Source organism: Carassius carassius, chromosome 14, assembly GCF_963082965.1.
Source record: "Carassius carassius chromosome 14, fCarCar2.1, whole genome shotgun sequence".
Lineage (NCBI taxonomy): Eukaryota > Metazoa > Chordata > Actinopteri > Cypriniformes > Cyprinidae > Carassius > Carassius carassius.
In genome coordinates, this window is record NC_081768.1 from 31,132,277 (window position 1) to 31,150,051 (window position 17,775).

At 41.0% G+C, this 17,775-nt stretch overlaps 1 protein-coding gene across 5 annotated transcripts in view; it reads right to left on the bottom strand.

Moving 5' to 3' along the window:
• The window catches only part of LOC132157484 (neurexin-1a-like), a 157,941-nt gene that overhangs the window by 23,924 nt on the left and 116,242 nt on the right, over positions 1 to 17,775 (bottom strand). For all 5 annotated transcript variants that reach the window (XM_059566845.1, XM_059566841.1, XM_059566842.1 and 2 more), the window contains 2 exons: positions 15,974 to 16,155; positions 4,347 to 4,518 (listed from right to left, as the gene is read on the bottom strand). In XM_059566845.1, coding sequence (XP_059422828.1) covers positions 4,347 to 4,518; positions 15,974 to 16,155 — 354 coding nt within the window. The remainder of the gene's footprint in view (positions 1 to 4,346; positions 4,519 to 15,973; positions 16,156 to 17,775) is intronic.

The window sequence follows — 17,775 nt, forward strand, 5'->3', positions numbered from 1 at the left end:
TTTATTTGGTCTGAAAACATTGAAAATATTTTATTTGCACTTTTCAAATCAAATAAAGATTAAATTGAATTAAGATTTTATTATAAGATCTTGATTTTATTGAATTTTACAAAATGTTATTGCATTTTTCTGATTTGGGGTTTTATGTAATACTGTCTAGAAGTTTTAAGTCTTATTGAGGTCGATAAGTAAAAAAATTAATAATAAATATACATTTCAAATATTTCTATGTACTCTTATTATATAAACCTATACTGTCAAGCGCACCATAGTTATGCAAATGAAGTAGATCAATGCTTTTATTTCAATTTATAGGGATGGAAACTTATTGAAAAATATTAGGCTTAAAAGATTCCTTATCCTGTGGTTCCATCTAGTGGATAACATTAATATTACAGCCTTCTTCTTTCTGTTAAAATAGCTGATTGGAGTACCAAACATTATAAATTCATGAAACTAGCATCTTTGCTCAGAACAACTTCGTTCTCAACGTAATTATATGTTGAAGAATGTCTAATTAACATCTAATATAAATACAACTTTATTTCTGTTAAAATTACACTCTTTTATGTCAAGATCACAAGGAAACAAGAAAGAAAAAACATTCATGCAGAAATGATGCACAGCCTCTTAGGGTTTTCATACGTTTTGTAGCATCTAAGCAAAAAGAAGGGCAATGACTAATAAACTGAACATTAATGTGCTGTACTTCACTTCAACACTTTTGCCACTTTTTATTTTAGGAAATAACTAAATAAAAGTAATAGCCTATAACAAATAAATCTACTTTAATAAATCTAATTGTGTTTATGGTGACGTTCATGGAGACAACGTATGTATCAGGCATATTGTAAGGTGACGTACCTAATTCAGATGTTCTTATCACACATAATTTTGATAAATTTATCATGTATGCCATCGTCATGTTGCCGCCCATGATCAGTTCCAACAGTGATGTCACCGTGGGTCCGTCTGCTCACCCTATCAACCATTCAAAATTTTAAACGGACTGACAGCGACGGAAGGGTAGAATGCTCCTTCTCCTCCTGTTAAGCCTTAGAAAAGGCACAATCTACTGAGCAATGACAGGAGCACATGAGTCCACTCTCATTCACACATCCATGATGCTGCGTTTGCAACAAGAGGTGCCGATACTTTTAAAATGCATACTTTTAAACATACTAAATCACCAGTACGTGGCTGTAAGTTGACCGATTCCTTCAAAATGCTGAATCATGCTGAACTATTTCCGTTATAGAAATAGAACAAAAACTGTAAATATCATGTCTAAAATGTAAGTAACTTAATAACTACCTGACTACTTTTTTATTTAATAAAATAGATGTGACATTTGCGATCGTGAAAATATTCAGCAAATTAGCTCCCTTGTCAAGGCGTTTCTTAACTATATCATGCTATGAATAAACTAAACATTTCTTATTTTTACCTCTGTGTATCTTCTGAGTTTCGTTCTGTGTGCTGTTATGCTCATTTGTTTTGAAGTCTCTCACAAAGAGACAGGCAGTGTAAGCCTTTACAGTGCAACCTTGATACAAAATACATTATCACTCGTTTTTTTATGCTGAATGTAATAGAATCAGAAGAATCTTTCTTACGCTTCGATGCTTTGCTGGTTATATTTTTTATGTCACATAAATTTTAGTTAGGTTATTTGGCCGATCTGGTAAGTAAAAAAAAAACAAATGCTCAAAGGCTCAAAATCACTTTCTAGAACATTCTCGTTCTCCTGTCTGGTGGAATGGTCTTCCCACCCCTATCCGGAATGCTGAATCCCTGACAATTTTCAAGTGACAGCTGAAACAGCTACTTGACTTCATCCTAAAAATATGTATATCTTTTATTTATAACTTCAGTCTGTTCAGTGATTGTAAACAGTCATACTGAAAAATATATTTTTGCAGTAATGTGACCAAAAATATTTAAGACCCATTGAATCTGAATTTAAGACTTTTTAAGGATATATATTATAATACATATATATAGAATAAATATTATAAATGTTTTTTTTTTTTACTGTTTTTTTTTATATTTGTCTGTTATTATTTTTGTTATTCCCTTTTTTTCCCCTTTATTTTGTACAACAAACCACACTCTCTGGCAGTTTTGTGTTGCGTTCAAGTTTTTGCCACCACCATTACAACAAACATCGATTGCAATCACAATATTACTCCTTCTGACCTTGGACCTAAAATCAAAAAGGTGTAATAGTATTAATGGGAATTTGTTACAAAAAAAAAAAAAAAGAAGTGACCCCATTCCTGAGCCTTGAGGCAAACATGCCCCCCCACCTAATCATAACACTGAGTAGGAAACAAGATTTTGAAACATAGTTTGCCATACTCCTTAGTTTGTGCTACGACCGAGAAGTAATACCAAGAGTGCAGCCTTGACATGGTGCCTGACACAATGCCTCAGATGGTGATGTTAGCATTATCAGCTAATGAATTGCCGTGATTCTATATGGGCTTCAGATAACTGTCATGTGTGGGTGTTCACATAACATCGGCTATGATACTTTTGTCCCATTTTCTTATTCAAAGATTTTTAAACTTGGCTACCTTGGTATCCAAGATGGTTATTAGAAATGTTAGGAGCATGTTAGAAATGATACCAACAACATAATTATTTTGTGAAAAATGAATCTATCAGTAGATGCCCAAGACTAAAATGCACATTTTAAAATTCCATTTTGTAAATGGAACAACCTAAGCATGACAAAGTAACAAAGTGTGTTTTTAGGCTAAACATTCTCAGAACGAAAAGGGACAAAAGTGGTCATCGGGGCGGGGGCCCTTTAAGAAGGTAATTTTGTTCTGTAACATTTTTACTTCTAAAGGGTGCATATTAGTACCGTAATGGTACATATTAGCAACTAAAGTGAACATATTTGTACCCAAATTATACATATTAATACCCTTTGAAAGGGTACTGACTTTTGTACAATATTTTCAGAGGGGTGAATATTGCTGGCAGAGGCTATTTACACAAACTAAGAAATCCATCTGGTACCAGCTGCAGGAAGTAAGAATCGCCAACCAGCGACTCACCAACCCATCTGAATCTGCCTTTTTACAATCCCATTTGTCTATTTACTCTTAATGCAAAAATCACTTAACTTCTATTTGCAGTCAATGCAGAAAAAATACAGCTATTTTATTTATAAATTGCATCTATCAGTATTTGTGCTTTTTTACTTTTAACACTTTTTGCACTTACTGCAAATAAACTCTAACTCCAAGATAAGTTTGAAAGTGAATCCATTCAAAACAGAAGTATTTGGAGAGGCTTTCTATTTTGTACCATATGGCTAGCTAGATCAACAGTTCTAGAAAACTGGAAAAATTCAAGCCCATTCTGCTTCTTTATTTTCAGTGAACACTGAACAACTGATAAACCGCCAAGGACAGGGCCAGTTACTAGTGCACTGTGTCCACACAGAGCAGGACAGGAGCAAAACAATGAAAGCCTTGACAGAGCTTGGGCAGCACTTCCTCTACAGATGGAGAAGGCAAGTATCGCAGAGGATTTTCATTATCTCTTCATGCCTGGGAGGCCAGACTCTCATCAATTTTTTCTTCTTGCCAGCTACAATCAGCAGACACTTATATGTATAGATCTTCCACTGTTACACTGTCACTGTTTCAACCTATTTAGTTTTGTAAGGTGACCCTTGGTGGAGTTGTTGAAACTGAAAGATAAAACTTGATTGAATATGTCTTGCTATAGAAACATTATACATTATACATCTCATTACACCTGTGGCATGACACAAAAATTCAGTTGATACAATACCATTAAAAACAAAAAAATAATCAAAAACTTCCTCTCATAATGTGGGGATTGCCTGACTAGTTAAAGGACTAACACTGAAAGTACACTTCTCTTGTCTGTGTGCACAGCTAATTTATGTGTTCTTGAGTGAGGAGAACAGAGCATGTACAAGTGATTTGACTGCTTGAAAAGATGGTCCACTAGAACACATCTTTCTACATTCATGGACAAAGAGTATATTTCAAAAGGCTTGCACGCTCAACTGCGTGTGAGACAGAGGGGAAAATTTCCAATTAAGAGTACCTGAGTCTTTAGCCTTATCTTTCCATTAAATTATGAACAACAAGTTAATTACATGTGGAAACTATACAGTAAGTGATTCACCCAGTTAACTAACAGGTGAGCTAAGCATAATTCAGATTTTCATGTTTCATAGTAGAAAAATTCAATATAGACACAAATGTGCAGTATTCAGAAACAAATTAATGTCAACTTAACAATCATCCAGTAATGTTCCAAACAACTGTTGTTGGGGTGTGAAGTGATGGTCTCACCTGTGGGGTAGCGCTCAATAACAGGTAGATCATCCACCTGCAGTGTGGCGTTGCCACCACTCCTTGTGAACTTCACTATATGGTACTTTCCATCATTCACAAATTTTGCTTTCTCCTCGATGTTGATGTCATCTGTGCCCACATTAAATATAGCCGCAATGTAGCCATTTACCTGGAGGAAGAAACAGGTAGAAACTTGAGGTTGGATCTTTGCCCTCTTGTACATAACTAATGATAAAGTCTGGATGGTTGAAATTAGCATTCATTATACAATATGAAATCATTATAATCATATCATATTATCAACTTGTACAGTTACTTGCATTGATTACTCATGAAATGTGGCATGGTCTTCATCTAAGACACAGCTATTAACAAACACTATCTAAATAAATTAAGTTGTGTGTAACTTTTTTAAAAGTTATGTCCAGCTATTTTTTTTTTTTTTTTTTCAGATTTTTTTTCTTGGTTATGTGAACATTAGAGGAACATTCTATTCTAATGTTTTGAAAGGTTACGAGAACATTAGATTTAAATGTTATGTTATTAAATGTTATTAAAAACTGTTATGCTAATGTTATTTCTAAATGACGGGTGGAGAACCCCCTCCTAAAAAAATCATCATACAACACTATAGTCGTAAATGTCATGGATGTGACACTTTGTCAGCTTTCAACAGGCTAAAAGGCTGTGACACTATCTATATACTGTAGATCTAACGAAAGCTGATCTCAACAGAAGGCTTATTATTGGAGTTTTTCATTATAACATCATTATACATCATACTCATTAAGCTTTAGCATTCCTAGTGAAGTTAGCAGATGGAACTCTGAAGAATGCACCAAGCTGGAGAGGTGGAGGGAACATTTCAAAATCATCCTGAACAGGCCAGATCCACCAGCATTTGCTGACATACCAGAGGCAGTAGAGGACTTGGAGATCAACATTTGTGACATTACAGTAGAAGAGGTCAGGGAAGCTATTAACAAGCTGAAGAATGGCAAGGCTCCAGGACTGGATGGTGTGTGCCTTGAAATACTCAAGGCAGAAGTACAGGAGACACCATAGATCCTTCAGTGCATCCTACAGGACATTTGGGAGAAAAAGACAGCCCCAGAGAGCTGGAAAAGTGGTAAAATTATCAAGCTGCCCAAGAAGGGAGATCTTGGAGATCTCACCCTACTCTCTCTCACCAGCAAAATCTTCAGCCATATCATACTACAGTATTATAGCAGCAGTGGATGACATCCTTTAGCAAGAACAGGCTGGTTTCAGGAAAGGACGTTCATGCATTGACCACATCTTTGTTCTACGCCAGATCCTAAAACAGACCCATGAATGGAACAGCTCATTATAGCTCATGTTCACTAACTTTGAGAAGGCTTTTGACAGTCTGCATCGTGCATCACTCTGAAAGATTCTACGACAGAACAAACTGGTCAATGTCATACATTCACTATACGAGAGCTTTGAGTGTTTTGTCATCAGTGATATGAAAGAACCTTTTACGTTGGAAACCGGAGTGAGGCAAGGCTGAAACCTTTCTCCAGTCCTATTTTCCCTAGCCATTGATTAGCTGAAGTGAAGCGTCACCCAAGGAAACCATCAAGGCATCAAGTGGACCCTGACCTCACTTCTGGAGGAAGTGGACTACGCAGATGACCTTGGTCTGCTATCCCACAAGCACCAGGACACTCAGCCAAAGACAGAAAATCTCAGCAAAATAGCCAGAACCTTCAGGCTAAAGTTCAACAGCAAGAAGACTAAAGTCATGAGAAAGAATGCCACAGTCAAAACCCCTGTCAACATAGATGGAACACCTTGGATGTGCAGGAGTTCGTCTACCTGGGCATCAAAATGACAGCAGATGGTGACTGCGATGTTGAAGTGAATGTCAGAAACAGTAAGGCAAACAGCCATTCACCATGCTCAAATCAGTCTGGAGATCCACAAACCTGACCAAGATCAGGACCTACAAGAGCAATGTCCTGAGTGTTCTTCTCTATGGCTCAGAATCCTGGAAAATGACATTAGCAATCGAGTGAAAGCTTGAGGTCTTTCAGAACAAGTGCCTAAGACAGATTCTCAGAGTCTTCAGGCAGAACAACATCTCCAAGAACAACATCTCCATCGATGACATCAGGGACAGAACTGTAATAAAGTCAGTGCAAGAGTCAGTCCAGTTAAGCAGATGGAGGTGGCTTGGTCATGTCTGCAGAAAAGAAACTGTGGGCAACCGAAAGAAACATGGCGAAGAACAGTTGAGAAAGAACGTAAAGAAAGAAAAGGGCTTACTCTCCAGACTGCCACAGGACAACGTTAGACAGAAGGAAGTGGAGGTCCCTCATGCACCAGACGTCGCAGAGAAGACTAAGTAAGTCATTAATCTTGTTAACTCCTGGCATTTAAATAGGATATCAAAATCTAAAATATCTAAAATTTTTGATCCATAAACATTAGAAAAGCCTTTTTTGAATTGGAATAACCATAATGGCAATGTTCTGCTCTGCACTATATAAAATAAAATCACTCCAGTAACATTTAGTTTGTTTTCCTCGCTCCCACAGGGGTGGATCACTAGAAGTCAGTTTCTGCTTCGGGTCCAGCTTATATCCCACTCCCACCTTTTGTGTTGCTTAGCGACTATACTTCAAACTACATCCTACACCAGCCTGACAGCGAGAGACACTGCTGCCTGTAACTTCACAATCATTAATTTACTGGATATGTTTACATGCAGCCTCATAATCTCTTGATATTCAGATTGATACCTCAATCAAACTGAAAAGCCTTCATGTAAACACTTCAGTCAAACTAACTGAGCTTGAAATTTCAAACACATTTGAAAGAGAGTAGATCTTAAATCTGTTACAAGGAAAATATTAGACATGTAACATATCTTTATTCCGAAAGATCACATAGAAAAATTGATTTATATTTCATGTTCTTGCAGTTCATCACGCTGCAAAAATCACCCTCGCATGAGTAAGACAGCTGTTAACAAGAATTAAAGAGCTTGCGGTCTGCCGTTCTTAGACACAGGCCACAATGAGAATAAACTCCAAAATATTTTTTGAGTATTTTTTTTTCTTGTGAGCACACCAATGTCACAGATGAGTACTCAAGTGTGGAAAGCACATATATGATTAATAGTGCACCACTAACCCGCTTGTCCATTCTGTTACACAGACAATAAGTTCAATAACTAGCAGAAAAGAAGCAAAAACCTACCAACAAACCACGGAGTGGATCTGGAGCAGTGGAGTGATTTGATTACAGGATTACATCTGCTCATATCTAGTGCTCTGCCTGCCAGAGGGCAAAGGACAGGTGAGGCCAAACTATCGGTTTGTGCAACATTATTGCCTGTAATCTACACTCTCAGACAAGCGGTCTGGAACAAACAGTTAGCAAACAAATCGTTCTTTTGAACTGCTTCTTTTTGATGAACTAGTTAAAAAAATGTTCATCAAATCGGACTGAAGTGTCTGAAACAGTTTGTGGCTCGAGCAGCTAGATCTACAAATTATTCAATCAAAACTCCCTTTCGGATGCCTGAAAGTCACTGAGCAAAATAGTGGTGTATCTGATCCTATGATGAATGAATTGATTCAGCGCTCAAGTTCCTCCAACAGTCACCTAACTGAGGAAACAGTTTGACTCGGACTTAAGACCAATGAGCATGATATGCGCATGCGTGAAACAAGAGCTTGAATGAAGAGGCAAAATTAAAGTGTTTATGATTAGTTAATTGACTGGTTTAGACATGTTAAACAATCACTTTTCACATCATTATTGGGTTATTTTATAATATAATTGCATGTGATATTTTTGTGTGATTACACAAACATTGTGCCTATCAAACATGTGAGTGTACAGTACACAATTAGATCCAGCTAGACTGTTAGAATAATATCTAATGAGCTTTTATGAACCATGTTTATTCTTTAGTATAGACTGTGTAATCCATACAGGTGTAAACCATTGATATAACATCTAAAAGTAATTTTGAGAACAGACCTGCACTGTTACTATGGAAACAACAGTGACAGAGATGAGAGGAAGGAGATGCTCTAACACAGTTAAAAGCAAACTCACCCCTCAAAACTGCATCTCACACACTTGATAATAACTGCATGTATGATGACATAATTACTGTGTCCTTTGAGGCCAGAGTAAACTGACAGCAGGCAGAATCGCATGCCAGAGTCACGGAGCTGTGATGGGAGTTTGGGTCTATGTGCGTGTCTGTGTCATGCGCAGCAGCAGGTTTCATCTGGCTATATAATGTGATCTGTGTAAATTCATGTCAATGGGCAGGTGTTTTAATTGGTGTGCTGGGAATTGCGTGTGACAGACTTCCCAGTGGAGCCGTGGCAAAAATAAACATACGCACAACATGCTCTTGGAAATCAATGATGGCTGACAGGTACGAAACAACACACAGAACAAAGAGCCCACGAAAGAGCCTTTTATAGAATTATAAATCACAGATGAGCACAAAACTCTGAGCATCAAGATGCAGTAGAACCTTAAACTGCAAATTTATTAGAATCAGAGCTACTGCAAACACAACTTTAAAAAAAGTGCAATTACAGTACAGACTGAAAAACAACCTCTTCTGTGCTCCTCAGGGATGAGTAGTATTCATTCAAGTAAAGGTGTAAACTCTGATTTCATGAATAGACTGAACCTCTAGCAACCTATTAAACAAAAGCACAATTATTTTGTACAAATTATATTTGAAAAAGTAAACTCTGCATTTTGTTTGCTCAGGAAAATGGTGCTTAACTTTGTTCAGAACTGCAATATAAGTATACACCATTCTGGATTGAAGGTTCATATAGCTTGTGGGTCAATCTTTACTCCATTTCCTCACAGCATGACACCTGCAAACCACTGACCTGAAATAGACATGATTATGATTTCTATCGCTATCCCATTTACTGAGCAATCAAACATTTTCTATTGGACTTCATCTGAAATGCCCACTCTGTTTGCTCAGGTTCTTCCCATCATTCCACACTGCCTCACAAATGCCCTAAAGGATGATATCCTCACAGCTGACTTATCTGCTCCAGAATAACATCTCATCTGACATCTCACTCACTTCTGGAAGAGCCACATGGGTATGCAAACCCATACCTGTGTCACGGTTGGTAAACCGTGATCTCTGGGTTTTGCACTTTGTGGGTGAAGTCTGTGTGTTACACGTCTGCACTGATTAGTTTGTGGGCGTCTCCTTTAATTGTCATCAGCAGCAGCTGTCACTCATTACCCTCTCTATATAATGGCTTGTCTCACGTCTTGTGTTTGTGAGAGCGTTGTTTCATGTCGTTAACCGTGCTTTGCTTTCTGTTGTGTTCTGCGTTTTTGGATGTCCGTGTCTTCCCCCGGAACCTCGTCCACTCTTCGCAACCACCACAAGCATCACGACTTACCTTCGGCTCGCTTCCCCGCAGTTCCTGTGCCACCCTCTCCTGCTGCCAACTCACCACCGCCATCTGGACTCATCACTTCCCTCCACCATCTCGGACAGTATCTCCTTCCCAGTGTTGTTTGTGTCCCAGTGTTGTTTTGTGCGTCAATCGAATGGATCAGCAGCAGGAGAGCATCGCAAACACCGGACGCGCTATCCAAGCGCTTGTGACACAGGTATCCGAGCTCACCCAGCAGATCCATCAGCTCACCTCTCCCACTGCGCCCATTGCACCGCCTGCACCGCCCGTTTCCCCCGGGAGACCTTCCAGGATCACTTCCGGCCAGAGCCGCGACTTCCGGTACCAGAGAATTATTCTGTGAGCCAAATTTCTGCAAGACTTACCTTAACAAGTGTTCCATGCACTTTGCTTTACAGCCCCGCACCTTCGCGACCGAGGAGTCCAAGGTTGTATTTACACTAACTTTATTATCTGGCAAAGCTGCCTTATGGGGGACGGCGGTGTGGGAGAACCAACATCCGTGTTGCGCCTCGTTCCACACCCTCTCTGAGGAGATGAAACGGGTCTTCGACCGAGCCGCGGCCAGCAGGGAAGCCGCCCACCAGCTCTCAGACCTGCGACAGGGAAGATCTTCGGTCACGGACTATTCCATCCAGTTCCGCAGCCTGGAGGCAGCGTGCCAGTGGAACGAGGCGGCGCAGTGGGATCGATTCCTGCATGGGCTTGCCGACCGTGTTCAGAAGGAGATTTACCTCGAGCTGCCCCCTACACTCAACGGATTAATCGACCTGGCTCTTCGAGTTGATGCTCGGATTTACCGCCTGGGTAGACAGACCAGTCCTACACGCCATCCCATCTCTCCGGAAAGGGGCCGCTCGAGTCGAGAGAACGCGGTCGGTCCCGTCGACGACCATGAACCCATGCAGGTGGGTAGAGCTCGGCTGTCCCGGCTGTCGACTCTCTATCTATTCCTGCCCGGTAAAAGAGCCAGCCCGATAGTAAAGATGAGGCTACTATCGGGTGGGATCTCCGCTGGGAAGTCCTCAACTACATCATTGACTCTCCTTCCGGTGAAACTGCGGTGGGAGAATCACAAGGTAATTTCATTGACTCACTCCTTGCACGTCACCTGAACATTCCTGTCCTGCCTGTGTCTCATCCCATCCATGTCACCGCACTTAACGGCCGGGAACTGCCCACGTCACCCACTTTACTGAACCCATCACTCTGCTCACATCAGGCAACCACTGTGAAACCATATCCTTTTTCCTCATGGACTCCCCCGTAGCTCACATTGTTTTAGGTCACCCCTGGTTAATCAAACATAATCCACGAGTGGATTGGGGTTCCAACACTGTCACATTGGGGAGTGAAAGTTGTCATGAGTCTTGTCTGGTTTCTGCTTGTCCTGTTGTGCCTGTTTCTGTCTTTCAGAAAGAGAACGTGGTGTTATCAAACATGCCCGCAGAGTACCTGGACCTGAATAACGTGTTTAGTAAGTCCCGTGCTGCTTCTCTTCCTCCGCATCGTCCCTACGACTGTTCAATAGACTTAGTGCCAGGCAAGTCTCCGCCTAAAGGCAAACTATACTCTCTTTCTATTCCGGAGAGGGAGGCCATGGAGAAATACATTTCTGATTCCTTGGCATCGAGGTTCATCCGCCCTTCTTCTTCTCCAGCGGGGGCGGGATCCTTTTTTGTGGGTAAGAAGGATGGTTCTCTGCGACCTTGTATTGACTACCGAGAGCTGAACAACATTACGATAAAGAACACCTATACTTTGCCACTAATGTCTTCAGCTTTTGAGAGGTTACAGGGAGCATCCGTATTCACAAAATTGGATTTACGTAATGCTTATCATTTGGTCCGCATCAGGAAGGGGGATGAATGGAAAACCGCCTTTAATACCCCTAGAGGGCACTTTGAATACTTGGTGATGCCGTTCGGGCTCTCCAACTCGCCAGGGGTTTTCCAAGCACTCGTTAATGACGTGTTGAGGGATGTGGTAGATCAGTTTATATATGTTCACCTGGATGACATACTGATTTTTTCTTCTTCTCCAGGAACACGTTCAACACGTCAGACGAGTGCTCCAGAGGTTACTTGAGAATGGGCTTTTTGTCAAGGCGGAGAAATGCGTATTCCATGCACAGTCTGTTCCCTTCCTAGGGTATATTGTCTCGTCCGAGGGAATACGTATGGACCCTGACAAGGTTAAGGCTGTGATAGATTGGCCATCTCCAGATTCCCATAAGGCCCTAAAGTGGTTTTTGGGGTTCGCCAATTTCTATCGGCGTTTTATTCACAATTTCAGCCAACTAGCCTCACCTCTGACGGCCTTGACCTCCCCCAGTACTCCGTTCAGGTGGTCGGATGCAGCCGAGGCTGCGTTCACTAGCCTCAAGAGCTGCTTTGTTTCGGCTCCCATCCTTGTGGCCCCTGACCCCACACGGCAGTTCATGGTGGAGGTCGACGCATCAGAGGTGGGGGTAGGAGCAGTGCTGTCCCAATGTGCTGCCTCGGACGATAAGGTACATCCATGCGCGTTTTTCTCCCATCGTTTATCTCCTGCTGAACGCAATTATGACATTGGTAACAGAGAATTGTTGGCCGTCAAATTAGCTTTAGAGGAGTGGCGACACTGGTTGGAAGGCTCAGGGGTACCTTTCATTGTTTGGACCGATCATAAGAATTTAGAGTACATTAGAACTGCCCAAAGACTCAATTCCAGGCAGGCTCGCTGGGCACTTTTTTTCGGTCGTTTTTATTTTACTCTATCGTACCGCTCGGGTTCCAAAAATGTCAAACCCAACTCTTTATCACATCTTTTTGATCCTTCCGCCCGGTGGCTCCCGAGTGTATTTTACCTGAGAAAGTAGTCGTCTCAGCACTCGTATGGGAGGTCAAGTTGAAGGTCAAGACAGCCTTAGAAGGGGTAACGCCTTCGCCCGGTTGTCCACCGAATCGTTTATTTGTGCCGGAGGAATTAAGGTCCGAAGTCATTCAGTGGGGTCACTGCTCTAACGTTGCTTGTCATCCAGAGATAAGTCGAACTAATGCGTTAGTTAAACAACGATTCTGGTGGCCACTTATGGCTCGTGACGTCCACGATTTTGTTTTGGCTTGCTCAGTTTGCGCCAGTGGTAAGTCATCTAACCGACCTCCTGATGGGCTCCTTCAACCGCTGTCTGTCCCTTCGAGACCCTGGTCCCACATCGCACTAGATTTTGTTACCTCCCTCCCGCCCTCTAATGGCATGAAGGTTGTTTTGACCGTAGTGGACCGGTTCTCGAAGGCGGCACATTTCATTCCCTTGCCCAAATTACCGACAGCCAAGGAGACAGCGGTCACTGTCCTAGATCACGTCTTTCGGCTTCATGGCCTCCCGTTAGACGTGGTTTCTGACAGGGGATCTCAATTTATATCCAAATTTTGGAAAGAATTTTGTAAGTTGCTAGGAGCGTCAGTTAGCCTGTTTTCGGGGTTATCATCCCCAGAGTAACGGGCAGTCTGAGCGAGCCAACCAAGATTTAGAGAGGACGTTGCGATGTTTGGTCTCCAAGAATCCTTTTTCCTGGAGCCAACAACTCTCTATGGTGGAGTACACTCACAATTCATTACCAGTGTCAGCCACGGGCCTCTCTCCGTTTCAGTGCAGCTTAGGTTATCAGCCACCAGTTTTTCCCAATCTGGAATCTGAAGTCGCGGTCCCCTCCGCTCACGCTTTTGTCCAGAGGTGCCACCGCACCTGGATCAGAGCCCGCGAGACTCTACTCCGGGTGAGGGAGCACACTAAGGCCAAGGCCCATCACCACCGGTCAAAGCCTCCCATTTACGTTGTGGGTCAAAAAGTGTGGCTTTCTACCAATAACATTCCTTTGTGATCCGTATCTAACAAATTAGCTCCCAAATTGATTGGCCCATTTACTATCACCAAGATCATTAGTCCGGTGACAGTCCACCTCAACTTACCTCCATCGTACAGGAGGATACATCCTGCATTTCATGTGTACAAAATTAAACCCGTGTTTTATGCACATATTGATCCGCCTACTCCGGTTCCCCCGCCGCCGCGTCTCGTAGATGGGGAACCGTCATATTCGGTTAATCGTATTCTGGACTCGAGACGGAGGGGGTGAGGATTCCAGTATCTGGTGGACTGGGAAGGTTACGGTCCGGAGGAGAGGAGTTGGGTACCTGCTAGGGACATACTCTCTCAAAAACTCTTTTGTTGCACTTTTTGGAAACATTGCAGATTTACATATATTAAAAGTCTCTTTGAATAAAAGCATTTAAATAAATAAATAAACAAATGTAAATATGGTGAGCAGCTGGAATATTGTTTCTTTTGTCTCTGGTTTTGTATGAATAAACTGGCTTTTCTTGCAGTGTAAGGACAGTTACAGTATGTGTGGTGCCCCTGCTGCCATCTGATTTATCGCAGAGGTGAAACTCTCGAAACCCACATTCACCCACAGGCCAGAGTTGACCTGACACAGCACTACACTGCTTCACTAAGAACCAATGACACTTCGACATGTGCCCATGCAAGTCACTGTGTGTGTGAGTGGTTGTATGTATGATAACTTGCTGTAACATTTTTGCCTATGCATTTCCCTAAAATTGTTTGCATGTGTTTGTGGTTTCATTAACAGTATTTTGTGTGTCAGTTTACACCTGGTAACATCTGTCTCTGATGTGGACAGTTGTAAATACAGAGTGTCCTGTACACACCACATTCAATATAACATGATGCCCATAGCACAGCACTGTCTACAGTTAAGTCTGAAATCACACATTTACACTCACATGTAGTCTATGCAGAGAATATTAAATAACTTTGCATTACAGTGGTTTCAGACAGTATAAGCATGAAAGTGTAAAAAAAAAAAAAATCTTGCCTCACTTGTTCTTAAACTTTTGTTTAAATCTGTAGATGGTAGAGTTTGTATGTGCCCTGGGGCCTAAAATTAACACTCTCCAAGCACCAAATGAGAATAAAAATCAGCATTGGTGAGTCCATCTAATAGTGTCAGTCGACAGTTGGTGGCTAAAACTATAAATATAACATATAAAATATAATAATGCAATGAAGCGAAAACAACAGCCAGTTTTAAAAGAGTTTCGCTGTTTATGAAGCAGATAAAATAATCTTAAACGAAGACAAGATCATGTGATTGGTTAGGTGTTCTGTCATAAGCGACAAGAGCGAATCAAAAATAGGATCCAAATGGACTGATAAGGTCAGAGCAGTGTGATAGCCAGCTTGTCCCTAGACACGGTTCTAATAACTTTTACCAGAAAAGATATTGCTGCTTCATTTCTGAAGATTAAATTTTCCCTTCTTTATCTTCTGGCGACACATACCTGGGATTACGCTGCAGATGGTTTATGGTTTAAAGGTTGCTCGTTCAGCTGTAATGTACACAGACGCTGAGCCGCTTTAGACAGTGCACCAGTAGCAATTCAATGCACGGAAACACACACAATTATGTCAAAATGTGTGGTTTTAGCAAGTAACCTCGTAACTATAGTTTTAAATGAGTTATAAAGTCTTAAATGACTGTAAAGAGTTATGAGAAAATATGTGTCATGTTCATCAGGTTTTAAAGTAAAAGTCTGTCATTGATGTAAATCAAAGAACAAAAGAAAAAGAGAAATCACGCGACTGCTCTAGTCGCTGGTTAACTTTTGTAGCTTGAATAAAGATTAATTTGTATAGTTTATGCATATACAATGTTTATGTGAAGATTGTTTTAAAATCACTTAATATTTCAGAGACTAATAAATGTTAAAAATAATGACTTTCAATAATACTGTAAAGTTGAATGGCTATAATTAATATGTAAAATTGAGGGGAAAATGTATTTAAAAGAGAAACCAGTAGCAGTATTGGTATCAATAATTCAATTAATAATATACTACTTAGTAGAAATTGGCTGTTTTTTGCAAAAAGAGTTTCATGGATGGTAAAAAATTTTTTTTACTTTTGGCCAGTACATTTTACCACGTCCCTGGCCAGTGGCAGGTGTGGCAAAAAGTTAGTTTTAGGCCCTGTATGTGCATTTTTTTCTTGTGTAAATGAGTACAGCAATAAATGTATCTTTACATTTTTAGTATAATAATAGAATGCACTTTTTGTATTTTCCATACAATACTATTTAAAATAGAGAAATGATCCACTTACAATGTGTAGTTTGAGATAGTCACCTAACCCAGAGGAGCTGTTCACTCGCACCAGTAGAGCTTCCTTCAGATGAGTACTGAATCCCATCGCCAGCCGATCGGCTCGTGTGCTTGGCCGGTCGTTTGGTGGCCATGTGTATGTGACCAGACCACCGTCTCTCCCAAATATATATGTGGTGCCTGCTGCAAGAGACACAGATGTGGAAACAAACAGAAAGAGTTCAGTCACTTTATGAACAGTTAAAAAAAGTATATATATATATATATATATATATATATATATATATATATATATATATATATATAGAATATATATAAGATGACAGACATTCAGACAGACAGACTATATATATATATATATATATATATATATATATATATATATATATATATATATATATATAGGTGCTGACTCCACTCTTCAACATCAATTCCAGCACACAGACTGGAGTGAGTTTGCAGCCCAGGCCACCACAAACTCTCAGATTAACACTGACATTTACACCAACTCTGTCCTGGAGCACATCAACAGATGTGTGGGCAGAGTGACCACACACACAAATAAGTATTATTTTTTCCCCCAATCAGAAGCCCTGGATGAACAGAGAGGTTCGCCTCCTGCTCAAAGCAAGAGATGCAGCCTTCAGGCCTGGAGACCGGGAGGCTTACAGCTCAGTCAGAGCCAACCTGAGGAAGGGTATCTGCCAGGCCAAACTCACACACAAACAGAAGATTGAAGAACACTTTAATTCTTCAGACCCCCGGTGTATGTGGCAAGGCATAAAAACTATCACAGACTACAAACCAACTAACTCTGTGCCCCCCTCCAGCTCTGCATCCCTCCCAGGCGAGCTCAATCACTTTTATGCTCGTTTTGATCAAAATAATAAGGAGATATCATTCAAAGCTGAGCATCAACCCAGTGAAGAGCATCTCACACTCTGCACATCAGATGTTTACCGTACTCTGCTAAGGTGAATGCACGGAAAGCAGCTGGCCCTGACGGAATACCTGGTTGTGTGCTTAAAGCCTGTGTGGAGCAGCTGGCTGAGGTCTTCACTGACATTTTCAATCTGTCCCTGTCAACTGAACAGAGATGACATCACTGAATTCAATGATGAACTGCCTATAACTGTCATTTTGCATATTGACACACTGTTTTCCTAATTATTGTTCAGTTGCATTGACGCAATGTATTTTGTTTAAAGCGCTATATAAATAAAGGTGACTTGACTTGAGTTGACATTCCAATTTGCCTATCGCCGCAATAGGTCAATAGAGGACGCCATCTCAACGGCACTTCACTCTGCCCTCACCCACCTGGACAGCCAAAACACACATGTGAGAATGCTGTTCATTGATTTCAGTTCTGCATTTAATACTGTAATCCCCTCCAAGCTGATCTCCAAGCTCAGCCAGCTTGGAATCAGCACACCCATCTGCAATTGGATTCTAGATTTTCTGACTAACAGAGCTCAGTCTAATTTAGATAACCTCTCATCCTCCATCATCACCCTGAACACCGGTGTGCCACAGGGCTGTGTATTGAGCCCTCTCCTGTACTCCCTCTTCACCCATGACTGGGTTCCTGTTTATGGCTCCAACACCATAATCAAATTCGCAGATGACACCATGGTAGTAGGTCTGATGATGATGAATCAGTCTACAGGGATGAGGTGCAGCTCCTGGCTTAGTGGTGTGCAACCAACAATCTGGAACTAAACAACCAGAAGACAAAGGAGATCATTGTGGACTTCAGGCAGACTAGGAGTCATGCACACACACCCATCTACATCAACAGAG